The following is a 27515-nucleotide window of genomic DNA, read 5'->3' on the forward strand; positions in this document are numbered from 1 at the left end:
TTTGTGAGATATTGGAGACTTGGGGGTCCCATATTAAGTTCTGCAGGGGGGCCCCATTATTTTGTGTTACTCCACTGCTGCTGAGCCGACCAGAGTGAGACTGTGCGTCAAGGTGCGAGACATACACCCAGTGTAGGAGTCATGAGATGTTTGGGGGGTTAACCCTGTTTGTTACTCTATTAACTTGGCACTAATATGGGTGGTGATCCCTGTGGCCAACAATGTTGGCCGCCAAAGGCTTCGTGAGCGGGATAGTGTAGCGACGAAGTTAAGGCTGGAGGTTTTTGGTTTGGTGGCCACTGAAGATGATGGGTGAAGGCTGAAGAAACCGCGTGGACAGCGGCGATATAAGACTGTGGAAAATGGATCTTTCAAACTTTGATAGAGTCACAGAAGGGTACTAGGGGAGGGACGATTACCAATGAGCAGTCTAAGAGAGCCTGAGTAGGGGATAGAATGAAATCAGCAAGGGACAAGTCGGGGGTAGGAAGCATGGATCTGCTGTCCCACAAGAGGAAACCTTCTCAAAATCCTGTTCAAGAGAATCCTGCTTGAGAATCCATTCTAAAGAACGTCTGGCCCTTGAGAAGACCCCTATTGATGAAGGGTTGGTTAGTTACTGGTAACACTGGTTAAACAGTGGCGGTATCTTCTAATCTGTGCATCCCAAGCTGAAACTGAGCACATGGTTGTCAGTGATGAGACTGCTCTTTACCTGGGACACGGAGGTTGTGTCTGGGTAGATCAGTTTATCCACCATTCAAAAGAGTTCAGGGAGCTGGGTCTATGATGCAGGCTTCCTCAATGAAACCATAATTTATTATTCTCATCCTAAGACTGTGTTGAAGTATTCCAAGGGCTGGACTCGCCATTCCGCCAGACTGCAGAATAGGGGTGATGCTTTCAGGGCAGGATGGGCTGCTGTCACTCAACCTTTCCCCCAGGGGGCTGTTCTAGTTGCAGCCTCCTGTAGTTTGGGGGCTCATTTCAACATTTTTGCCAGGCTGATTTTGGATTCCAATTGACCCCTGCATACTCCCAGTGGTATACTTCTAGTGGCACACCTGAGGCAGCTGCATATAAAAGAGGTTAGTTTGTAAGTCATGCAACCTCTCAGTTCACTAAGCAGTACAACTAAGTGTGACCTACTGGGCAAAGGTGTTTATGGCAGTCTTGGGTTGTGAACTAATGGTTTTTGGACCTCCAGAATTTGGAAAGACCGAAATTACAGAGCCTCTCCTGTTATGAAACAGGATCCCTCATCCACCAATGTGGCATCCTTCATTATTGGGACCTGCTTCTTGTCCATTGGAAGGGGGTGCAATACCCAAAGAAACTCCTTTTGTAGCTCTTTACAGAGATCTTTTATCACAAAGTTCAAATAAACCAGTACAGTTTCTTGAACTCACCCATCTGAGGATTCACTGTTGAAATGAAATGTGTCCCTGAGCAATCACCAGTGTTTAAGTGTGATTCAGACATGTCCACCCATCACTTGTCTCTAGTTTGGGTGAGTCACGTAAGGCCTACCTGGTCTTCTCTGCTAGAGGAGCTTCAACTGCACCACACCAATGAGGCCCAGTAGTCTTTTAGGTGTGGCCAATCAGTTCGAGCTGAGCTAACCTCTTATAGTGTGAGGTCGGCTAATTTGCATATGGTATGTCCTCGTCTGTGATGTTATTGCCATTGGTTGGGCCTGCAGCCCTCGGGTGTTATGAAATAACTACTTCCTGGTTCTGGGCGTCCATGGAAGTGCACCTTTTAAGGATGTTAGAACTGTGTGAGTCGGGTTAGAGACTTGGAAGAGTTGGGCAGCGCCTCCCCCTTTTCATCTGAATTACAGCTCTGGCTCTGAAGACTGACGTGCGCTTATGGAAGAACATCAGATGGCTCCTCTCTTCCCAATAAATGCTAGATCGACCACAGAACAGATTTACTGCAAGATGAGTGTCCAACTGCTGGCAGCTCCTAAGGCTTGGCTCCAGGATAACCCCTGGTGCGTGTTAATAAGTTAGGACCTCCATCATACCAGCTATTCGTGTAATCACCTGATAAGAAGTGTGGTGGGTTCAGAATGTCCATTTCTTATTTAACTCACATCTTCTGTACTAGATGCATAATAATGTAAGATACAACATTGAAAATAGCATTGTTGAAAATAAACTATTCTGAATTTAAAAGAATTATCTCATTTGTAAGAGTCCTCGGTTGCACCATTTATTTGACCTACCATTCCATGGCTCATGGCCCAGGCCTGACCCCCGGGACCCTCCAATGAACCTTCTGGCTTTACTACCTCTAATAAAAAACTCATGTTGCCTTGTGGACCTGAGGTTGAATTCTTGCATTGTACCCCTTAGATATGTCTGTAATTATGCAGCAGCAGACAAGGACCAAAAAATGCAACAGGGTTGTCTACATTTTCTGTCAAAAGGCAAATTATGCAGCATGATGCAGCTAATTTGTGATAGAATCGCCTTGTTAGTTTGAAGTTTCTGCACATGGTACAACTGTCTAGGCTAGTACCATTTTAACAACCAAATACAGCAATAGGCAACTGAAAGGCGCCCAAGCAACTTCTGCAAAGGGCCTTCCACTGCGCAGGAACACAAGCCGGCTCACGTTTTTAGTAATTTCGATTCATTCGAGCTAGAAAAATGTACTTTCTGAAAATCTGCAGTTTCTGCAGCAGGTGGGTGACTTTTGTAAAATGCTGCAAATTGTGTAATTATGTGAAAATGCTGCGGTTGCAGAATGGCATATTTCCATTGACCTCGCCCTTAACTGGCTCAATGATAACTTGAGGGGAAAAAGAGGGCCCAAAGTAGTTACCCACACCATAATCAGGGCCACTGGAATTAGGTGACAGCGGAGGACAAAATTATGCAGCATTGTTGACTAAATTATGCGGCAAGAAAAGGCAAATTGTGCTGCGAATTGCAGCATAGTGAATGACAGTATCATTTCATCTTTTGTCAATATTTATATGCTAACACTGTCTTGGCAAATGTTTTTATTCTTTAGCACCAGTTTAACCCCCAAGTACAAAAAAGGGCAACTCACCGGTGACCAGTAACCCTATGCGAAGGACCTTCCAGTGCAATGCAATGCTGGTGTTTAGTTCTTTTTTCTTAAAATCTGCTAATTCTGCAACAGAGGGTGAATTCATAACTATGCGGAAATGCAGAACTTCATAGTTCCAGTGGCCTTGGCCGTAATACAAGGTAACACTGAAGAAAATGAAAAGACAGGGAAAAGGGACTCTTCTTACCAGCACAGGGTGAGCACCGGGGGTGGGTACAAATTGTGCCCTCGATGCTGCCAGCTGGGAGCCACAGGCTCCCAGCTCTCTCTCCAACAAGGCCTGAGGGCCCACTAGGGAGCTTGGGGAGGGATGCCCTTAGAGGGGCCCTGGGGGAGGGACTGGTGCATCAAGGGAGCCGGTGACGGTGGGGGCAGACACAGACCAGATTCCTTCAATGGAATGTGCCCCCTCTCCTTGGGTGATAAGTGAGAGGTACCAGGGGGCCTGGCACTTACTGAGCAGACGTTGGGGGGGAGGGAGGGGAATGTTCTCAGTGAACTCAGAGGAATCATCCATTACAGTGGACATTGGCGAGATTAAGGTGTGGCTGGTCGGTGGGGGGTGGGAGGGGCAGGCCTTTAAAAGAATGTGAACGTTCGAGGCGCCACGCGATTTAAAACACCAAAACATTGTTCATATCCTTTCCTCAAGGGAGCACATGGGGCCTCGTGGAAAAACAACTTAAATTGGGAAACTCGATAATCCCGGCGTTTCCACTTAATTATAGATGTGTGACACTGGGCACATATCCCCCTGTCTTTCTTTGTGCGTCTCTGTCTCTTCTGTGCCTATCATGTCCATTATCAGCAGGATGCCGAAGTGCTTAGAAGCTGGCAAATAGGAGAAGTATGAGCTAGAGGACGTCGGACAAGCTACCAAACTAACAGGGGGAGCTGAGCCAAGGGCGTGGCTCGGCTCAGAGAGCCCGTGCACGAGCCGAGCCCTGAAAATGTTTACTGTGTAAATCATGCAACAGACCTCATGCAAAATTTTATAAAGTCTCTTCAGAATTTAAAAAGTTTATTTTAACACGTGGAAGCACGTGGACTGCAGGTCCCTTGATCGGTGCCTCAACTACCTCGGGACTTGACCCCTCCTTCAAAGAGCCCAGAGGCCGCCCGCCGATGGTCACAAGCACTACACACAAACTCCAGCGCCTCGCCCGCCCGCTGTGCCTCCAGCCCCCGCGTCTCTCTCACGCCCCCCATTCACCCCCTTGTCAGAGGTCCTGATAACACTGATGTGAAAGGTACATTCGCCATAGCTCCTCCATAGCGCCTCCGAGCTGCCCTCCCCGGGGGTCAGATGCCTCTGCTGGGAGCAGGGGAGGAATGAAGATAGGGAGAGGGGAGGGGGCATTCCAGCATTCCACGGCGCTCATCTTTCATTCAGTATCTGACAAAATCCAGATTTTATGGACATAGATGCACAGTTGTATTTACTTGATGGACCGTGGGCTCGCGCCTCTCTAGTTAAGGCTGGGATGTCAGCTCTAAAAAAGCCACTTTACGGATCACTGGTAAGTTTAGCGCGCGCGACCAATCTACAGCAAACTTCCAAACTAGGGGCCTATTTATACTCCTGCAGAACCATTTTTCCTACTCCTGTATGACTTTGCTGTTTGGCCCCAAAGCCTCTAAAATGTGAATATCCGGGCCATATTCACACACAATTAGCACACATTGAAAGGACGGCTGTATGGTGCACATTGTTGCAATGTTAGTGGTTGGGAGTTGGGTGTATAGGGCCAGTTTACAAGGGCTTGAAGTAGTATGTAATAGAGTACTCCTGTAATGCTGCTTTCCATTTACAAGGGCTCGAAGTAGTATGTAAAAGAGTACTCCTGTAATGCTGCTTTCCATTTACAAGGGCTCGAAGTAGTATGTAAAAGAGTACTCCTGTAATGCTGCTTTCCATTTACAAGGGCTCGAAGTAGTATGTAAAAGAGTACTCCTGTAATGCTGCTTTCCATTTACAAGGGCTCGAAGTAGTATGTAAAAGAGTACTCCTGTAATGCTGCTTTCCATTTACAAAGGCTAGAAGGAGTATGTAAAAGCGTACTTCTGTAATGCTACTTTCCATTTACAATGACACGAAGGAGTATGTAAAAGAGTACTCCTGTAATGCTACTTTCCATTTACAAGGGCATGAAGGAGTATGGAAAAGAGTACTCTTTACAAGGGCTCGAAGGAGTACGTAAAAGAGTACTCCTGTAATGCTACTTTCCATTTACAAGGGTTCGAAGGAGTATGTTAAAGATTACTCCTGTAATGCTACTCTCCATTTATAAGGGCATGAAGGAGTATTTAAAAGAGTACTCCTGTAATGCTACTTTCCATATCATAAATGCCATGGCGTTCGACTCCTCACCCACAGTGTTGCTTGAACTCCCTCCCTCCGCCATTCCCTCCGTGTTGGTTGGACTCACTCCCTCCAATCCCCGGCGCTGCTTAACTTGCTCGCTCATTCACTCGACCCCTCTTACTTTAAAGAACTAACAAAAACCTTAAGCGGTATTTAAAAAAAAATACCCATCCATCTTGGATCAGTAAATTAAAAGTAAAACAAGTATTTGCAATGCAATGGGTCTCCCGTTTGCTCGAGTCAGAGCTATTGGCGTTGTAAATTCTTGCCACTTAAATTGAAAATGTAAAGTAAAACAGTTGACATAAGCGAGCTGATTCAAAGTGCCACGGCCGCCATGATCGCGAAGGGGAGACACAAAAGGAAAAATAAATTTGCTCACAGTCAAACGTATCGCAATCGTGCAATTATTCATGTAACAGGGTTGGTGTCCAAGGTGGTTACAAAACTGCCCCAACAAGGGACAAATATAAAGCATTTACCAATGAAAACAAAGGATTTTTGAAAGTCAAGCTCATGAGCGAGTGAAAGTGATGGGCATGCGGTGGCCGTGGTTAAAAGCCCCCAGATAGATAACAACAGGCCAGAGCGCTTGCATGCTTGACCTAAAAAGCCCTACTTTAAAAAAACTAAACAAGCATTTGCATTTCAATGGGTCCCGCACTTGCTCCAAACCGGACTTTTCTTGGCACATAAATTGTAAATGAAAATTAAAACAGTTTCACATAAGCGTGCCAATTCAAAGTGCCATGGTATCAGCGTGAAGGAGAGACACAAAAGGAAAAAGAAGTTCGCTCGCAGTCAAAAGTGTCAGGAAACTTGCAATTATCCATGTAACAGGGGCGATGTCCAAGGCGGTAACAAAACCGCCCAAGGAGGGACAAATGTAAAGCATTTACCAAAAAAAAGAAAGGATTTTTGAAGGGCAAGCCCATGAACGAGTGGTAGTGATGGGCGTGCAGTGGGCGTGGGTAAAAGCCCAGATACATACCAACAGATCAGAAAAAAGCAGCGCTTGCGCACTGCTATGCTGGACCTAAAAATACCCAGCCATCTCAGATCAGTAAATGAAAAGAAAAAAAGGTGCTTTAGTAATTTTGCAAGTGAGCACATGAGCACGCTCTCACCTACCAAATAACATGGCCACAGCCAAATAGCGCTTAAGGTTTTTGATACCTTTTTCTTTAGCCATACTGCAAAGCATCCCCAAAGTCACTGGCAAAGCCAATAGGCCCCAAAGGCAAGATCTTTTGGCTTGATCCCAAACAGTAGGGGTATATTAAGTTTGAGCAAATATATAAATGCACCAGTGAAGCTATGAGAAGTTGATAAACTGTTGTTACCAGTATTAGATATTCTTTGGCAAAATAAGTTTTGTCAGGCAGCTACTGAAACATGTTTTGGGGAGAAAATTCTCCTACCGAAAATATTTTAATCCACAGGGCTTTTCTCAGCAAATCTTAATCTTGCAACTTTCTTTTAGTTTCTGGAAGATTTGAAAAAAAAAATCAAAGAATTTTCAGAAGAAAACCATTGCAAGTTTGCACACCCCTAGTTTATATTCTCAAGTACGCAAGCATTTTGGGATCATACTTCAAAAACGCCTATGGATTGCTACTTTAAATTGTTTTCTTTGTGCCATATTTTTAATGTACTTCATTTGTGCCATGCATTTTGAAAAAAATCCTTAAAAACACATCTCTCTGATTGGCCAGTTAATACCTTCTCCAATCCATCAGACAAGTAATATGCATTAACATTAGGCACACCAAAGAAAACTATAAATCACCTTCAATACCCTATTTTAGAGTTATGATTCCAGTTAGGCTCCTAGTGGCAAAGTCTAGCGTCTGTGATAATGTTGGAGTCACAATTCAGAAGTAGCTAGAGATCATTTCCTTGATCTCTTTTGTGTGCATTTTTATTAATTGCACAATATTTCTGTGCTGTGTTAAAAAGTATTTCTTTAGAAGTTAAAAACTATGATCACCCTAGCCCTGATGATAGGCACTGTGTACTGGGTGAAGGCCAGGCTCTGTACCCTGTGTCTGTAGTAAGTGGCCACCTGTCATGCCCTGCACAAAGGGAAGGTGTGGATGCTGAGTGAAGGGATGGCCACAATTCATGCTTTGCAGCTGAGGCACAAAGGACAGACACCAGAGGTTATTATGTCAGAATATTGCCAGCAAAAATAGTCTTACAGAAATATTGAGTCCCATTGAGTATACACTTCCTGGAATACCAATACGTTTGTCACAGTATTTAGGACATGATATTTCTGTCAGATTATATTTTGGTTATGATGGTCCGATACTACCCCGGTGTAGGACATAGCTACTGGGAAAGAACCTGGCTGAAGGCCATGGCCAGCATCCATTGCTTATAGTACATGGCCCCAGTGCTCCCTGTGCTGGGGAAGGCAACAGATCGGTGTGTTTTCATCAGTTAAGGCTTGTGGTTGGTAATAATGGGCACAAAGTAGGTTCCAGCGATGAAGAGATGACCATCCAAGCTCTCTGATGACATCTATTCTTCCTGTTTTAACTCTCTGGTCTGTTGCAGGCGTTTACTTTGATTCCTTTGCAGAGGATCCTGGACCTATATATTTTTAAGGAAACATGTATGATGTAAAACCTGTATGTAGGAGAATTTTTCTACACAAGCAGGGTCGTGAAAACAGTATAAAGTGAGAACGTGGCTTTCCACAGTGCCAAAACTAAGGGCCTGATTTAGATATTAGCAGATGGGTTACTCTGTCACAATGGTGACGGATATCCCGCCTGCCAAAAACTAAATCTCATTAACGGGTTATCCATCACCATTGTGACAGAGTAACCCGTCCCCCTGTATTCTTAAAAGACTTTGGCCCATATTTATACTTTTTGACGCAAAACTGCACAAAATCAAAAAGTTCACCGCTGGCTTGCGTCATTACTGAGCGCTAACCGGTCACCATATTTATGGAATGGCGTAATCCAGCGCTAAGGATCAGCTAGCGTCAAAAGAAAAGACAGTAGCCAAGGGGGTGGCGATAGGGCAATATGGCTTTAACGTGCCTGAAATAACATTAGGCTGGTTAACGCCAATATATATGGCGTTAACCAGCCTAGCATCCTATCTTGATGCAATAGCACCCTAAAATGACTCCTGTATTAATAAAGACAGGAGTCATGCCCACCACCCCAATGGCCATGCGCAGGAGACCAGTGTCCCCTGGGCATGGCCATTAGACCCAGTGCCAGGCAGGGGGGGCTATGTAAGGGGCCCCCAATGGCACAGAATTTTTTTTTTTATACTTACCTATTCTTACTCAGGATGGAGTCCTCCATCCCTTGGCATCCCTCTGGTTTGGTCAGGGTGTTCCTGGGGTTTGGGGTGGGCACCTGTGGGCCCCTTCCATGGTGTGTGGCCATGGAAATGGATCCACAGGTACTTTAATGCCTGTTCAGAGCCAGGGGTTAAATAATGACGTTAAGCAAGCTTAGCATCATTATTTGGGTCCACCTCCTACCCGTGCATCATTTTTGCACTGGGGATAAATGTGGCGCTAAGGACTTAGCATAATGTTTTGTATTGGAATGCCTACCTTGAATCTCATTGACGGAAGGTGGGTTCACGCATCCAAAAAATGACGATAACTCCAATATTTTGACCCTAGACAGGTCTAGCGTCAAAATATAAATATGGAGTTAAGTTTGCGACATTTTAGCCTAAACAAAAATATGACGCTAATACAGCGCAAACAAAGTATAAATATGCCCCTTTGTAAGTTACTAGAGAATAAATGCTGCTGTCCTTATTTGCTTGACGGTAAAGCTATCTGTTCCCCTTTCCTCAAATAAGTTCAAGTAGCACTCAAGAAGGCACCTCCTCAACATTATTCTAAATAACTGTTGAAAACTCTAAATCAGAATACAGAAACTTTTAAAATCCTTAGGAGTTTTCCAAAACTGTATGTTGCAGAGGAGATATCCGCGCGCCGCAGGGTTTACGTGGTAACCTTACCTCCTCTATAGTAAAACCTGCTATTATCCAAAACCCAGACCACCCTAGAAAGTTGAGTCCTCAGGTACCCTTCCCCCAGATTGCTAGCAAATAAGGGGCGTAGTTGAAATGCATTGTGCCATCCACACTCCAAGCCCAGGTTCCACTGCACCAGCTGCACTAAAGATAGCTAGGCCCATGTTCTGGTATCAGGGCTCTCTCCCACCGTGACAGGTAGACCAGTGTCCCAGCGACCCTTGCGCCCGGTTGGAAAGGGCCTAGAGGTTCTAAGAGAGGTATCACTAGTGCAAAGACTTCACCACCCACAAGACTGTGCATTCTGGGTCACTTATGTGAGTGACCTTCAACTAATTTCAGAATCTCCTGCGTTTTGGGCACAAGTACTACACATGGTATAATGCTGGAGTGCCACACTAACTGCAAGAAAAGCTATACTCTGGGTAGATGAACATAACATTGAAATAATAATTTTAAGGAGCTTTCATTTACTTGTATATTCCATTTTAAAAGTGTATTTTTTGTGTTTCGTCTTTGGAAACCTTTCTGATGTTAATGGGTTGGATTACACTTGAATACAAATGCAAAAAAAGACAATTTCATATGTGTTTGCAGTCAGCTGAGCGGGAAATTCAGCTAGCACCAATATGAATTCTAAATAAAGGTGATTGTGTGGGAGGAGATTATTTGTAATCGCTCTCGCCTATTCCTCGAACGCATACATTTGTGAAGTACAGGTTGGTAAACGCTCCCTATTACTTAAAGGCGGATGCTGAGTGCACCCCGCAGTGTGGGTGGGAGGCGCGGACAGCGAGATACAAGACGATCACAAGAAAAGAGGAAAGATCAATTGACAAGTAACATAAACGCCATTAGCAATGGCGGACTCGAAAGTCATACTTTAAAGAAAATTGCAAGCATTGGCAATGTTTACCTGTTGAATCTATTGGTGTTACCAATGCCGTTTAGGGGTACGAGGGTGTTGCTTGGGGGGAGCACAAAAGCACAAGAGGGAAGAGCACCATGAGGTGCATGGGTCATGGGGGTGTTTTCAGGGTGGCTAAGCACATGAGAGAGAAAGCAACACAGAGGACGGGGATGCTTGCTGGTGGGAAAGCACGTAAGGGAGAAAGCAACACAGAGGACAGGGATGCCTGCAGGTGGGAAAGCACATAAAGGAGAAAGCAACACAGAGGATGGGGATGCTTGCAGGTGGGAAAGCACATAAAGGAGAAAGTAACACACAGGACGGGGATGCTTGCAGGTGGGAAAGCACATGAGAGAGAAAGCAGCGCAGAGGACGGGGATGCTTGCAGGTGGGAAAGCACATGAGAGAGAAAGCAACACAGAGGACGGGGATGCTTGCAGGTGGGAAAGCACATAAAGGAGAAAGCAACACAGAGGACGGGGATGCTTGCAGGTGGGAAAGCACATAAAGGAGAAAGCAACACAGAGGACGGGCATGCTTGCAGGTGGGAAAGCACATGAGAGAGAAAGCAGCCCAGAGGACGGGGATGCTTGCGGGTGGGAAAGCACATGAGAGAGAAAGCAACACAGAGAACGGGGATGCTTGCAAGTGGGAAAGCACATGAGAGAGAAAGCAGCGCAGAGGACGGGGATGCTTGCTGGTGGGAAAGCACGTAAGGGAGAAAGCAACACAGAGGACAGGGATGCTTACAGGTGGGAAAGCACATAAAAAGGAGAAAGCAACACAGAGGACGTGGATGCTTGCAGGTGGGAAAGCACATAAAGGAGAAAGCAACACAGAGGACGGGGATGCTTGCAGGTGGGAAAGCACATGAGAGAGAAAGCAACACAGAGGACGGGGATGCTTGCTGGTGAGAAAGCACGTAAGGGAGAAAGCAACACAGAGGACGGGGATGCTTGCTGGTGAGAAAGCACGTAAGGGAGAAAGCAACACAGAGGACGGGGATGCTTGCAGGTGGGAAAGCACATAAAGGAGAAAGCAACACAGAGGACGGGGATGCTTGCAGGTGGGAAAGCACATAAAGGAGAAAGCAACACAGAGGACGGGCATGCTTGCAGGTGGGAAAGCACATGAGAGAGAAAGCAGCGCAGAGGACGGGGATGCTTGCGGGTGGGAAAGCACATGAGAGAGAAAGCAACACAGAGGACGGGGATGCTTGCTGGTGGGAAAGCACGTAAGGGAGAAAGCAACACAGAGGACGGGGATGCTTGCTGGTGGGAAAGCACATAAAGGAGAAAGCAACACAGAGGACGGGGATGCTTGCAGGTGGGAAAGCACTTGAGAGAGAAAGCAGCGCAGAGGACGGGGATGCTTGCAGGTGGGAAAGCACATGAGAGAGAAAGCAGCGCAGAGGACGGGGATGCTTGCTGGTGGGAAAGCACATAAGGGAGAAAGCAACACAGAGGACGGAGATGCTTGCTGGTGAGAAAGCACTTAAAGGAGAAAGCAACATGGAGGATGGTGATGCTTGCAGGTGGGAAAGCACATGAGAGAGAAAGCAGCGCAGAGGACGGGGATGCCTGCTGGTGGGAAAGCATATAAGGGAGAAAGCAGCACAGAGGATGTAGTAGGGTGTTCTCCAGGAGGAGAGCACACGAGGAAGAGAGCACCAAGCACAGGTAGGGTATTTTGTAGGAGGGAGAGGGATAGAGTAACACAAAGAATGGGGGAAGCTGTTTGCAGGGGGTAAAGCACACAAGGAAAAGAGCAACACACAGTGGCCAAAGCACATGAGGGAAAAACCAACACCGAGCACAAGGCTGGATGGTTTTCAAGGGAAAAAGTGAGTGACAGACAGAGCAATGGAGCATGGGCATTTGCGTGGGGAAAGCACAAGCGGATAAGAGCAACACAGGGCGGGGAAGCACATGAAAGAGAGAGCAACATGAAGCATGGGAGTGTTTTGTCAGGGGAACAGCACACAATGGAGTGAGCAATATAGGGTACAAGAAACATGGGAACCACACAAGGGCGAGGAAGCAACATGGAACACAGGGAAAGGGGTGTGGAAGGGTGGAAAAACACCCAAGGGAGAGAGCTGGAAATACATGCACAGGCAGGCTATAATGTGACTCATATTTGCCTATCAGAGGTAGTAAACTCTTTGAAGCTGGGTCATTTGCTTCCTGCTGGAGGAGGTCACAACTCCCTCCACCAACAGGTCTCTTTGTTCCCTGCTCCTGGGAGTGCTTCACACCTCCTGACAGAAGGACAGCAGGATGTCTCAGGTGGCAAAAGCTGTAGTTAATCAGAAACAGCTACTAGAAGTATGGGGCAAGAAAGTGGTGACTTTCTAAAGTCATCCTTATATTAAATATTACTTTAAATCAGGCGACAGCAGTGTCAGGTTTAATGTAACAATTAATTTGATACCTCGAATTACTCTATTTGATGGCCCCAAATGGAAGTTCGACTTAGCGGTTGGGCTAGTGAAACTCCATGTTGGCCAACAGGACTACCGGCCTTACTACAGTGGAGATGCCATTGTCAGTTCAAGCATGTATAGAAATATGCTCTTCTTTTTAAAATGTACTACCATGCTTTAGGCTTCCGCCTATGGGTAATGTACAAATATTAAAAAGAAAGGTTTGGACTTTGCAAAGGGGCTTATTTTGCCACGTCACGTTTTGCAGTTTAAAAGCTGCCCAACTATGCTGCAGTGGCAGACATAGAGCCATGTTTTCATTTTATCACTGCAGTGGTGACATTTAATTTACTAGCCTTCGATCATAATTCAATCAATCAATCACAATTTGTAAAGTGCAACATTGTCACTCTAGAGCTATCTGGGCACCGTGTCTCGGTGGAGGAGCCAGGTCTTGAGTCTCTTTCTGAAGTCTGCCAGGGAAGGGGCTGTACAGAGCTGGAGGAGAAGGTTGTTCCAGGTCTTTGCAGGAGGAGGAGCGGCCACTGCTGCTGCAAGGGTGAGTGAAGAGGAGCGCAGCTGTCTAGAGGGTTTGTGGAAGTTTAGTCGATGGTTGAGGTGGGCAGGTCATAGGTCATGGAGGGCTGTGTAAGTGTGTGTGAGGATCTTGAACTGGCATCTCTTCCGGATGGGGAGCCAGTGGAGGTCTCTCAGGTGGGGGTCGATGTAGGTTCATTTGGGGGAGGTCCAGGATCAGTCTGGCTGCAGTGTATGTTCTGGAGTCTTCTGAGGAGATGGGTGGAGATGCTGTCATAGAGGGCAATGCTGTAGTTGAGTTGGCTGGTGACAAGGGCCTGAGTGGCGATCTTTCTGGTGTTGGTTGGGATCCATGTGAAGATTCTGCAGATCGTGCAAAGTGTGTGGAAGAAGGAGGAGGCGACTGCGTTGATTTGTTGTTTCATGATCAGTTGGCTGTTGAGGATGATGCTGAGTTTGCATGCATGGTCGGTCAGTGTGGGTCCGAGTTCTGCAGGACACCAGCTGCTGTCCCGCGTGGAGGTGTTCTTCCAGAAGATCAGTTCTTCCCTTTTGTCAGATTTGAGCTGGAGGCAGTTTATTCGCCTAAGTTGGTCTTGACGTTGCAGAAGTTGCTTTTGGCGATTGAGGGGTCCTCTCTGAGCAAGAGGATCAGTTGAGTGTCATCTGCATAGGAGATTATGTTGAGTCCGTGGGATATGACAAAGTCTGCGAGGGGGTCATGTAGATGTTGAACAGGTTGGGGCTGAGGGATGATCTTTGTGGTACGCCACATATCACGTCTTTGGGTGCCAAGGTGAAGGGAGGCAGTCGAATGCTCTGTGTGCGTCCTGTGAGGAAGGAGGTGATATACTTGAGGGCATCTTTCTGTACGCCTATGTTGTGAGTCTATTGATGAGGGTGCTGTGGGAGACTGTGTCGAACACAGCGGATACATCAAGAAGGATCAGGGCCACAGATTCTCCACGGTCGAGGAGTGTTCAGATGCTGTCTGTGGTGGGAATCAGCACGGTCGCAGTGCTTTGGTTGGCATAAACTCCCGATTGTGATGCGTCCAGTAGGTGGTTTTGTTCCAGAAATTCGGTGAGCTTCTGGCTTTCTCAAGTACTTTGGCCGGGAAGGGGAGCAGGGAGATCAGATGATAATGTTTTAGATCGTTGGGGTTGGCACAGACTTTTTTTAGGAAGGGTTTGACGTCAGCGTATTTCCATTTTTCCTGGAAGGTAGCTGTGGAGATGGAGGTGTTGAGGATGCAGGTGAGTTACGTGCTGATAGGATTTGATGTGAGGTTGTTAATATGGTGGAGGCAGGGGTCAGTGGGCACCCTGGAATGGATGGAGGACATGATGGCTGAGGTGGTCAGGGCATTGAGAGGAGACTAGGTATTAATGTTTTGGCTGATGTTCGCTGGTTGGTTGAGGTCGTTGGGGTTGAGGGTGGTGGTTTGGAGGTTGAAATTGTTGTAGGAGTTAGTGATCTTGCTGTGGAAGTAATCTGAGAGAGTGTCGCAGAGTTCTTGGGAGAGGTGGATGGTGGGCTCTATGGCTGTCAGTTTGGAGAATTATTTGACTATTTTGAAGAGTTCCTTGGGTTCACTTTGTACGATGTACCAAGGACTTGAGGGTAAGTTAAGTATGGCAATCCGGAATTAGCAAATCTCAGATCACTTTGAGGAGTCAGAGTTCATGCACTGGGCCTGGTCAGCAAGGCCCAATATGCTTCAGGGTTGAGAAATCAGCAACATCAGTCCAAATCTTTGGGGGGTTATCCTATAAAAAGAGGCACTTTCTTACAACTGTGAAATATATAAATAACAGAAGCCTTGATGTAGCTATGCAATCTTGTCTCTGGGGGATTCACAGTTGTAAAGTTTGTGTTCTCTGGAAGTTCATTCATTTCTCACAAAAGCCACAGGAAATATGGAAATGTATGAAGTTAGTCTTTTCACTAGCGTTTTGTATGCTCTACCTTTCCCTTGAAAGTGTTGAGCCTCGTGCGAGAAAAATCTAAGCAAGGTACACCTAAACAATGCTCATGACTTACAAGTAACTTGGCTTCAGACTAAACAAGGCGAGTAAGGTATGCACTCGCATGCAAAATGTTACAAGTTACTATCGTCAGCTCACACCTGCGAGTAAAAACTACTCTTGGGAGTAGGTGTAAGTAACCTGTAAACTCTGCAAACTAAGGAAGGTCCAGTAATTGAGATCTATGCGAGACTTCACTCACGTAACAAAACCTCTGCACAGTCCTGGCTGGGAGCAGGACATCTGGTGGAAACTTGGCCAGAGAGTGGTCACCCCAAACTTAAGGAGAGGGGTGCTCTGGACCAAAATACCTACAGGGGATCTACAAAAAGAGCTGCATCTGCAAACCCTTCTGGGGTCTCATAAATGAAAAAAAAAAAAAAAAGATTGCACAAGAGTGGACAAGGATTCCTTCCTAGACATTGAACCATAAATCTTATCTTCAGCTGACAGACACTGATCAGAAAGTATGCAAAAAATGAAACTTTAGTAAAATATTTGCCTGCTTCGTGTATGTCTGTAAAGCATTTGAATCCATCTCTTATCCAGGACTGAGCTTCAAACGACCACAGGATGAAACTGGGGGCCCCTATGATAGCATAAAAATGTCTACTTTAAATAAATAATTGGCATATTAAGTTGAAAGTGTTTAATTGGGGAAGTATATGTTTTATTTTTACCTATGGTAATGAAATGACTTGTTGCGTGTAAAATGTAATGTGATATTTAAATGGGGCGACAAGTTTACTCCCAAAATAAGGAATTGTTGACTTCGATATCATATAACCAATGTATGTCTCAATCAGCTGTAAGAACAGCTGTCCACTGCGTTTAAAATGGTTTCTCAATTGGATTGGACAAGGATGAAATGTGTTTGATTTTTGCATCAATGGCCAGGCAGCTTCACCGATGAAAGACCAGGTTCCAGGTCCCTCAAGGATCACAAGTAAAATGTCATCCTAGTACTCATCAAGATGGGTCTCACCACATCCTACATCTTCTGGGTGCTGTACAAGATGTAGTGTCAGGAGGTAAACCAAAAACACCAAAAGTGTGCTATTTCAACAAAAGGCGGTAAGCAGCACAAACAAGGTACAAAAGTTTCAATATACTACAGACTGTGTGTACCCGGTACTCAGCAGAGGCTCACCTGAAAGTTTTGTACTAGCAGTAAAAACACTGCAAAGAAAGTAACTCTGTGCAGTCAATGCCCTCAAGAAAGAATTGACATGTTTACTGCTAACAGTCAACCTGATGCTGAAACTATAACAGAAGCCAGATCTGTGGGCCTATTTGAAGAAAGAGGAACAAACCACCCACAGAAAGGCTGCCGCTCCAGTTCTGTAAGCATCTGCAAGATATGCACACAACTACCCCACCCATGGGTGCAGGCAGGGGACATGGCCTCTGACACTCAATGTTCAAAAGGTGCACCCTTAAATTCCAGCTTTATCCTCATAGACTCAAATACCATTCACTGCCAGGAGCTGGAGGACCAAACACCCAGTTTCAGCAAGGAATGGCTGGGGATCACCATCAACAAGTCCCCCCCCCACATCCCCAACAGCCACACCTGCCAGCACCACCCTATGTGAACCCACAAGCAGGGAGTGCCTGTATCTCTCAGCTGCCTAAAACAGACTCTCCTGGAGCTTACAGAAACACTCCAGGGGATGCAGGAGGAGGGCGAGATTTGTATTTGTCCATCGAATTGGAATTTGTGGAAAAAAGAGGAAACACTGGAACATTTTTGCTACAAAATGGAGTCAGTGTCTACCCCCTAAATGGTAAGGGTTGTGCTAAAGAGTCCTCACTGGCAGACACAGCCTGAAATACCACAAGTTAGGATGTCACAGATCACAAGCGCGAGACCTCAGACTTCACCATGGTGCTCGACCATGGTCCAAATGTACAAAGCCCAGGCAAACACTCCACAAATACAGACTGGGTGACCACAGACTGTAACTTGAATCTGGCAGGCAAAGACTAAACCAGGAAGCCAGAGAGGCCTGGGTCACCCTGCCTATGTCCTCCGGGCCTTGGAGACTGTCCCCACATTTTGCAAGGATAGTGAAAGCTTCCAAAGAAAAATAAAGAAGCAAAACCTTCCCCTGCTTGGGGAAAAACAAGAAACACTAGTTTGGCATCAAGGTATTTCCAAGGTCACTGGAGGAGACAAGACTCAGAGACATGCTGCATGGGGCGGATTACACAAGTGTTATTTCTGTATCACTTTATGAGCTGCAAGCGCTTACCTTGGCAAAGCTTATCAGACTTGACATGCTACTAATAAGGTACTTTGTACTGCAAAGCATAGATAGCAGAGAGGGCTTCCAGCAGACGGATACACAGCAGTGGGCCTTCAGCAGCAGGACAGAGGGAGTTAAGGTTGCTGCTGTGCCAGGACTTGTCAGATCTCTGGACTTTTTAGGATCTGAAGCCTTAAAATTCCCTGCATGAATATTTACAGAGAATGTCAAGGATTTATAAAGGTGTGCTTTGAACTAACTGCAGATTCGCCCTTTCAGCACAAACATTCACAAATCACCTGTACCCAACCAATTATCAGAAAATACATTAATTATAGGGGTGTAACACCCCGTGAGCTCCCCCAGCCTCCCCCCAACACACACACACTTTAAAGCTACGTCCATGTGTTAGGCGACCATGCCCAGTGATCGCTGGCTGGATTTGTGTCAACGTGCTTGACACAGAAAGGCGTGGCTCTGTCCCCTGGGCATCCTGACCACCCCTGTCTGTGCCACAAATACACCTCTCCAGCTCGCCCCAGCAGACGCGCGCTTAGACCCCAGTAGGGGAACAGGGACTGTGTTTCTGGGCCCCTCTCTCACGAAGAAGGGGCGGGCTGCCCCGCCATATGGCGGCCACGCTGCTGTCCGCACAGTGTGCGCCCGGGGAAGCTGAGATAAATGACACCGGAGCAAACAGCAGGATAAAACATAAGATGGCGTCCGGCCCTGCCCCCTGCACAGGAATGTGAGGCCGCGTCAGCTGCAGACACGTTTGTTGCAAGTCCCGGTGGAGACGTCTCTTCGGCACAGAGAGGCCTAGATATCGCCCTGCTGCCGGGTGAGAGGTGATAACGGCCGAGATGGGGGAAGCTGTGTGCTCTACTGCAGACAAAAAGTGTGGGGGGCTTCTTCAGGGGGTGACAGGGTTAGCCTTCCACTGGTGAAGCAGGTGCAGTGGCACCGGGGCCCACCGAACCCTGATTATCGCTGCATTTCACACTTCAAACAGCAGCTGGGTGAGGGGAGGGCATTCCCTTCCTTGTGATAGGGTCAATGGCACACTGGCTACGTCACTGCCTGGCAGATGTGGGATTCGACCCCAACCTTACCTCGTGCATGTCTGTTTTCGCAGCCCCTCGTGCACACTTATGCATTCTCTAAGTTTTGACAAAAATCTTAATAAATGAAAAGTCTGGGTAATGTTACAGTAGCAAACGCTGGGAAGTGGGCAGTGCAATGGTTTGATGAATTGCCAGCTGTGAAAACAAGAAGTGTTTTGTTTATATCGTCCACCCTTTTTGGCCAAATTGTGTGATCTTGGACACATTGTCCGTGCAATCATTTCCAAGATGGCAGCGTGTGATAAGTGATAATCTAATAGCACATCCACAGCTCCGTGTGGAGACCACACGTGTCCTAGCTGATGGGTACCGCAGCGAGGCATTACTGACCCTACTGCCCTGGCCCCGCCCTACCCACAGAGCTCCAGCTACCACCCACGGGTGCCAGGGAGCAGGGCCCTGCAAGGCGGCCGCGCGAGTGCTGCACGAATGAAAGAGTCGGTAACTTTACTTCTCTTTCTAAAGCTTTGAGGCGAGGAATGCAGGTTGTAAACACACTCTCGAGTATTTTAAGCTACGTAAACTCCCCCGCGCCCTTGCCAAAGCAAGCACAGCAGTCGTGCTTTAAAGGGGCAGGGGCTGACCGGTACTGAGTACCTGCAAGACTTTCATTTGAGAGGGAGAGTACCAGCACTTCTTAACGGAGGTGTAATATTTTAATTGGAGAGTACCTGCCCTTTTCCGTGGAGTGTAATACGTTTAATGGGAAAGTACCCTCACTTCTCAGTGAGGGTGTAATACGTTTAATGGGGGAGTACCTGCACTTCTTAGCAGGGTTGTAATACGTTTAATGGGAAAGTACCTGCACTTCTCAGAGGGGTGAAATATGTTTAATGGGAGAGTACCAGCGGGGTTGTAACACGTTTAATGGGAGAGTGCCTGCACTTCTCAGAGATATGTACTTCGTTTAATAGGAGAGTACCTGCACTTCTCAGCAGGGTGTAATACATTTAATGGGAGAGTACCAGCACTTCTCAATAGGGAACCCACACTTAAGGATAGTGAGTACCAGCACTTCCGTATTTCCATTTCGAGCGCTGCACAGCAGGCATTACGCAGTATTTGAAGCAAATATTGATCTGTGGAGAAGTACTGGATGTTGCACAGGAACTGAGTTGTTAAAAAAACTTTGATTTTTGCTCAGGTACTAAATACCTTTAGTATTCTTGTGTAATGTTGGTTTGTCCCCAAGTACTAATGCATACACAGATGTTAATGCGTACTCTGGTATTGGTCTGCACTGCAACATTATCAATCCACAAATGTATCAATTTGTACACAAGTTATTATGCATGTTAAGTTATGCCTATAAAAAGTATTTGTTTGCGAGTGCAAATGCATACACAATTAGTGATGAATTTATTTATTCACCAGTATCTGTGCAAGTATCGAATCATACAGAAGAATCTGGGAGCGCACAAGGGTTGTGCATGGAAAAATGTTGCTGTCATCACAAGAATTAATGCATAGGTGGGTACTGGTGTGAAGTGCAGATAAGGATTGGTTCATAGGCAAAAATCCATGACTGCCCAAGTATCCGCGCCTGCGCACAGTTTCGTCCAACTCGGGATAGATTAATGCACAAGTACTGATGTCTGGGTAAGAATGGTTCTTGCTCACAATATTCGATGTGTACGTTTTATGAGAGTGGTACTGGCAAACCGCTGACACCACAAGCCACCACAGTGGGTGAGCCAAGGCTGGAAGTGCGCGCACAGATGTGTACTCAGCCAGTACCTGTACCCCCTGTTTTCCAGTCTGCCCCCTGTTTTCCAGTCTGCCCCTGCCAAATCCTGACACGAGTGGACAGCGCTGCTCTCTCCAGGGCCTGCCACGTGCTAGTGCCCTCGTTTGGCCGCACTTTTGGAGGGAGGAAGAGGAGTCAACAACTCCGGAAGTGCTTACCTTGCTGTGGCACAGGAAGCCGAAGAACAGCATGGCCGCCGCTGGCATCAGGATGACCCCGAAGACCAGCCCCACCAGGACGACGTTGATGGCCCCGATGAGCAGGTTCTGGGCCGTGATGAGCACCGCGCAGGCCCAGCAGTCCAGGGACTCCCGCAGCTCGAGGGCCAGGGGCTCGGCGCAGTATGGGGGTGGCACCGGAGAGAGGGTCCTGACGGCGTCCTCCAGCTGCACCGACTCCCGGCGCGCCGAGCCGGCGTCAGCACCACTCTCCCGCTCCAAGGTGTTAGACATCCCCACCCGGGAGAGCTTCACGCCAGGGACCTTGGTGCTGGGCCGGGCAGTGGTTGGGTCGTAGATGGAACTTGTGGTGCCCAACTCAGGGGCTGGCACTTTTGATAGCAACAAAGTTTTGGGTGTTTGGATGGTAAATGGGAAGTTGTGTACTCAGGTCTCCCAGGTTCAGTAGATGTTAGGACGGTGTTAGTTGGACAGATCTCCCAGGTCTGATATGAGGTTCGTGTTGGTTGGTCAGACCTTCAAGGTCCAGGGAGGGCTGAACTTGGTGTGCTGAAGATGCTGGACGGCTGGGCCACCCTAGTCTGGAGAAAGGCACTTCTGTTGTCAAGAAGGTGTTGGATGCTTGGATCCCAAGTGTAGAAGATGCCGCTCTTTGAGTGAGGAGAGTCCTGGGTGACCGGATCTCCCGGGAACACCAGTTGTTGCTTCGTGACTCAAGGAGACGTTGCTTGCTGAGATAGCCCTGGTTTGGGGATGTGGCTCCTTCTCTCTTGAAGATGTTGGATGCTTGTGTCCAATGTATAGAAGATGTCGTTCCTGAGGTGAAGACAGCCTTAGGTGCTTGACTAGTTTATCTGGAGGCTGTGTCCCCTCTCCCCGATTTAAAATTCGTCTGTACGCTTGGATCTATCAGCCCTGAAGATGTCGGTCTACTATAAAGGTGATCTTGATAGTTCAATCTGCTTGTCTAAGTGACATCAGTCCTGGAGTGAAGGGGCTTAGAAATGTTCCTCCTATGAGAAAGGAGCCTTGCTTGCTTGGGTCTCTCAGTGCTGCAGATCTCGCCTCTTGGGGAGGCGGAGAGGGAGGGGGGGGGGGGTAGCTCCTTGGGTCTCCTGGTCCTGGAGATGTCTCTCCTGCTGTAAGTGGGTCTTGCTTGATACGTTATGCTATTCTGGAGATGTCTCTCTAATTCAAGGAGGCCTTGTCCCTTCTGCTGTAAAGTGGTCTTGGTTATTTCCCTCCTGATGTGTAGGGGCTTAGAATCTCGCTCTGGATGTCTATGGGGGCCTGTTTGGGTCCTTGTCTCTCGTGGCCTTGTTGGTATCCTTCCTGGTACGGAGGGGGCTGGGGATGTCAGTTCCCGTGCACCCTTGGGGGCGCGGACCCGCTCGTCCGGAGCCTCAGAACCACGGGAAGTTTTTGTCCCTCCGCTGCCGCCGTCCGCTTCGCCTTCCCACCAACTATCAGCAAAACAAGCTCTCTGGTTTTCCTCCAAATGGCAGATGTTTTCTTTCCCCAGTAAAGCTCCTCTCTTCCCCAGAACCAGGGACAGCTCTGGGATGATTTCAGGCCGGCTTGTGTTTTTGTGTCCACCCCCTTCCCTCCTCCTCGCTGCACTTTTTGCCCATCTCTCTCCCCCTGCCCTGCCCCCTCCAGCCCCCTCTGCCCCCTCCGACCAGGAATGCTTGCGCTCTTCTCTCCCTGGGAATCTGAGAGCTTCCCCAGGGAGGACCAAGTGGCGCCCAATCATTTGCTGAAGTGTTTACATAGCGCCTTAAAGCTGCCTGGCTACTCCAGGGCGCTTTCAGGCCTGCAAAGAGCAAACGACAAAAGCCATGGTGGCATTCAGAAAAGTAGGTTGCTGAAAGCAAACAGACTTGTACGAATGCGTAATTTTTTGGGGGTATAATATTCAGGCCAACAGTACCCATTTCCTCCACTTTGAGACATTATAGGAGCACGGAAAATAAGGTGACCAGATTTTGAGGAGCAAAAAGCGGGACAAGTCAGACATAGAAGAAGGACGAAAGACTGTACTCTCTTTTTTATATCTGGCCTGTCCCGTTTTTTTGCGTAGCTATGTGAATGTGTCCCTATATATGTGTGTGTGTGTGTGTATATATATATATATATAGAAACACACACACACACATACATACACACACGTACAAGACTGCATATATAAATTAAGGTATGGTCTGACCTCCCACCCTGCACCTCCATCCCGCCCCCACCCACCTCCCTCTGCTCCCCACTCGTCTCTCTGCTCTGAGCAGACAGGGGTCTGTGTTGCCTGACAGTAACAGATAAATTACTTTATTTCATACTTTGTAGGCATCTGTTAAAGGAGAGCACACCTTTAACTTATGCTTCCCTAGATGATCTGACCTCTGTCACCAAAAAAACGAGACATTTACTTAATAATCGGACCTTTGTCCCAAAAACCGGGACATTTATTTAAATGTCAAAATTAAGAGAAGCATAGGGACACAGGGACAGTTCTCTAAAAACCGCGACTGTCCGGGGAAATCCGAGACGTCTAGTCACCCTACAGACCTTAAGCAAAGAGGGCTGCGAGCATTCCAGTAAGGCAGGGTTTAAGAGCGGGGTGTTGCAGATAAATCACATTATTAAATCTAAGCTCACTAGAGTCCTTAAATGTTATTTCTCATCCACATAGCAAGAAGACATCTTAAAATCTTGTTGCACTTTGGACCCACTAGCCCGTTATTCTTTTTTTAAAATTTGTATAGCGTGAAGTATACCAATAGTAAACTTAAGCTTAATGAAGACAAAACAGAGCAAGGGCAGTTCCTCCGTTACGGCGGAGGAGCGTCGCCCCCTGCTGGAACCAGCAGATCAAAACTTAAAATAAAACGATAATAAAACAATAAATTAATTAACAAAACTGCTTCATTACCATTTTATTTTATTTGTAGGAGCCGCAGCGAGCCTTGAGGGCAGGGCCATCAGCAACAGGAGGAGTGGTGGGCACAGAGCACTGCCAGTGCGCATGTCAGTTTGGCCGCCCGTCTTAGGATGGCCAAACCCACGTGCGTTTGGATGTCTCCAGGCTGTTGCTTGGCAATATCAGCAGGGCTCAGGAGCACAAGCTCCCAGTTCCTGCTGGAGCATGAAACCAGCCCACAGCACCCAATCCTGGCACTTCTCTGATGCTGGGTAATACCTGGATGAGAGCAGCATCTGGATTGGCACAGGAGAGTCTGTGTGTATCGAGATTCGGGAGCTAAAGAGCGCTGTGAGCGGGCAGGTAAGTTGTATTTTTATTCCCCCCACCCTCTCATTGACTGCTAACTGCTTTGGGTCTCTCAGACTTCTCAGAAAGGTCCTCTCTATTCTCCCTTTTTCAGCAAGGAGACTAATTATCCAGGCCCATAAGTTTGTGCTTCGACTATGGCAATGTTCTTTACCTTAGTCCATCAGGATATGTTATTAATAGGCTACAGGTTATATAAAATGCTGCCAGTAGACTACTTATGAATCTTCCAAGACACCGTTCTGTGAGAAGGGCACTGAAGGCCCTTCATTGGTTGCTCATTCAACAACGCATTCAGTTTAAGGCTTTATGCTTTTTGCATAAAGCATTTTACAATAGGGGCCCTCTCCCACTAAGATCTTTTGCCTTCCATACATTCTAAATAGATCGCTCAGATGGGGCAGCCGTTCCTTCTCTCACTTAGCCCCCAAACTGCGGAACACTCTTCCTCTTGAGATGTGCAGACTATCCAGGAAGCTCTCCTTTGGCAAACCCTTAAAAACCTGGCTATACACTAACTAACTCCTCCTGTGCCGTCCTGTGGCTCTGCACCTGACCTGGGAGGCCTTTGGGTAGCCATGCACTTTATAAATTCCCCACACTAGACAACTTCAAACACAGATTTGGAAAACAAAAGAAAGTCTAACTGGCTGGGTGGCACAAACTAAAGAAAATGCCCCTCGATATATAGGTAACTGTGCTGTTTCCTAGCAGCAGTTTCTATACAACATGTTATGAAGCCACAGGTAAAATGACATTTTGTTGTTTGAGTTCGCCATCCCTCCTAGCATCAAAACCATTTTTACGACATTTGTTGCACTGTGGCTCTATCTGGAGACCTCTGGCGTAGTGCCCTAAAGTTACTTCCACAGTAGCTGTATTGTGATATCAGCATTTGCCAACTGATAAATAGCAATAGCTGCAGGCACGAATTTGACCTTCAGCTAGTTACTTATTTCAAACTTTTTATAATAAACATTACATGTCACCTAGATCGCATTGAGGAGCTGCAACAGGAAAATAAAATAACTGCAAGTTAAAGTTCTTCGGTCACTCTGAAAGGATTGTTCTTTTACAGGAGTGTCCTGACCTGACGGTAACCAGCTCCATATGGAAAGGAGGGTTGAGGCTGTGCCAAAGTTTCAGACCTTGGACCTCCAAAGATCTCCATCCGTACTATTGTCACTTGAACGAACTTTGTGGGATCAAGTGAGTCGGGAAGGACCGTAAGTTCCTCGCTGGAGAGTGAAGTGCCACTAGCCAGGGCCTTGTTCCAGCATACTTTGAGAATACTTTGTGACCTTGATCCTGAATCCACTTGACAGTGAGTGGAGAGCTCTCAGTGTTGACTTGACACGGTCCAGTTTCCTTAAATGCAGCCCCATTTTGCCTGCCCGTCTTTGCACCCTTTGCAGTCTAGAAATGGGTTTTTGGAAGCCAGTGTAAACAACTTTGCAGCAGTATAGTCTGATCATCCTGTGTAGTAATCAGTTTGAAGGAGTGAGTGCTTTTTCTTTATCAAGGAAGCAAATTGGAAAGACAATTAGTTCACTTGACCACTATATTGAGTTGCAAGGTGAAGTTGAGGCCTGAGCTAAAAATGATTCCCAAGGTTCTGACCAGTTGGATCAAAGTTGGTTGAGGTCCTACGTTGCAGATGTAAGGGACACGAGGAGATTCTGAATCCGGGCATCCTACATGGAGAGTGTGTGTCCTTTATCTGTTCAGACAAAGGTCTCTTTCCTTTATCCAAAAGTAGAATGGTCTAGGTGCCATACAGTGCTAGACACATTATCTCTACTCTTCTCAAAATTAATTACCTCAGTATCAATTGTGTACCTCTGGAATATTTCTGCTGGCCCTGCCATTGGACCAAAGGGAGTACTTAGATATTGCAAAGAAGCTGGAACAGGGAGGGACACTGAGGAAACCCATATTTCACTTTGTGGGACAAGTAGACAGGAATCTACCTGTTGACGTCGGTGTTGGCTTTCACTGTGCGAATGGAGAGTTTGAGTTTCATTGTCAGACGTGTAGCTTTCTCTTTCACTATGCGTTGAAAACGAAGAAAATTTATAATTGGAGACGAAGAATGGTAAGAGCTGAAGTGTTGATTATATTTTGTTGCTACAGATGGATTTATAGATGTCAGAGATGTTGACCCCAAGCAGCTCCGTCAGATGTTTGCAATGTTGTTGCAAACTCTTAGAACAAGTTATAGCACTTCTAAATTGGGATATCTTGAAGAATGTTGAAGACCTCCTTTCTTTGGTTTGCTGCCTTGTTGATACATTGAGCAAGGTAGGCTTCTTTTCTATCCTTGGCTCCCTTGCAGTAGCCACTTTGCTTGATCTTGAAGATGACTTTGATTGATTCGAATGCAAATGTCCACTATTTACCGCCCATAGTCTTCTTTTTATTCCCACCATGCCACAATTGTGCCCTTTGTTGGAGGCATAGCTCTTACTCTTTTGCTTCCGGTCAGTGAGGTGCTAACATATTGAAAGTAAATGAGATATTGTCATAGAAAATTGTCGGCTAAGAAGCTTTGACTCACCTTGGCTAGTTGCCCACTCGTCCTGCACCGAATACTGTGAATAAGAGCTGTGCAAGGTCCCCTTGGGGGCAAAATTGTTTATATGGTAAATTGGAGGATAACCTTTAAGTGTATAATTGGGAGTCAACCCCATTTAGACCACAAAGCAGTGATTGTTATGGGGAGGTGGGCCAGAAAGATCCATTATTGATAATATTGGTGATTACAGATTGTGGGGCACCTGGATGGACCCTTCATTTTGTGCAGAATATTGATGATGTATTTGAACAAAATTAAATCCCTATTGTTAGCTTGGATCACAATGGTCCCACAGAATAGATGTTGATTGCAGACTTTCTGTGAAATGAGGAGTAACTGGAGACATTCGGTCTGTGACCCTCTTGGACTGCCACGGCTGCCAGCGTAATCCTAAAGCCATCTTGGGCCTCTTTAATCCATTTATAGCCACTTCCCAGCCCTTCTGCTCACTTTTGTAGCTTTCTCCCTTCCTGACTCTTTTTCTTTGTTCTCTTCCTCTGTCTTTCTCATACGTGTCTTTTTTTGCTCTCAGTAAATGCCTGATGCCGAAAAACAAGTGCCAGTGCTCAAATTAAGTGCCGGAGCCTTGCACCGGCAACCACTGGCTCAAATTAAGCACTGCTCTCCACCCAGGATACAACATCCATCATGAAATCCATCGACTCAGGAACTCCAACAGACCCATGCCCACACCACATCTTCAATCTCGGAGACCAAAGGATCTGCAAGGAACTTGCCACCTCTCTCAACACCTCAATCACCACCGCAACATTTTCACGACTCATCAAGGCATACATGACACCACTGGCCAACACTGTCAGATCTCACGACCTCAACATAATATCCTACGCAGATGACCGCCAACTCATTCTCTGCCTCACCAATGACCCTGCCACCACCAGGACCAACTTCCACAGATGCATAACAAGCGTTGCCATCTGGATGAAGAACTGCTGCCTGAAGCTGAACACGGACAAGATGGAACTACTGATC

General features: G+C 46.7%; 1 protein-coding gene across 1 annotated transcript in view; it reads right to left on the reverse strand.

The window, feature by feature from the left end:
- TMEM88 (transmembrane protein 88) overlaps positions 1-22257 on the reverse strand; it is a 44619-nt gene extending 22362 nt beyond the window's left edge. The window contains exon 1 of the mRNA XM_069218671.1: positions 20647-22257. Within this exon, the coding sequence (XP_069074772.1) occupies positions 20647-20940 (294 nt within the window). The 5' untranslated portion in view covers positions 20941-22257. The remainder of the gene's footprint in view (positions 1-20646) is intronic.
- Between the last annotated feature and the right edge of the window lie 5258 nt (positions 22258-27515).

This window comes from Pleurodeles waltl, chromosome 12 (genome assembly GCF_031143425.1).
Source record: "Pleurodeles waltl isolate 20211129_DDA chromosome 12, aPleWal1.hap1.20221129, whole genome shotgun sequence".
In the NCBI taxonomy this organism is placed as follows: domain Eukaryota; kingdom Metazoa; phylum Chordata; class Amphibia; order Caudata; family Salamandridae; genus Pleurodeles; species Pleurodeles waltl.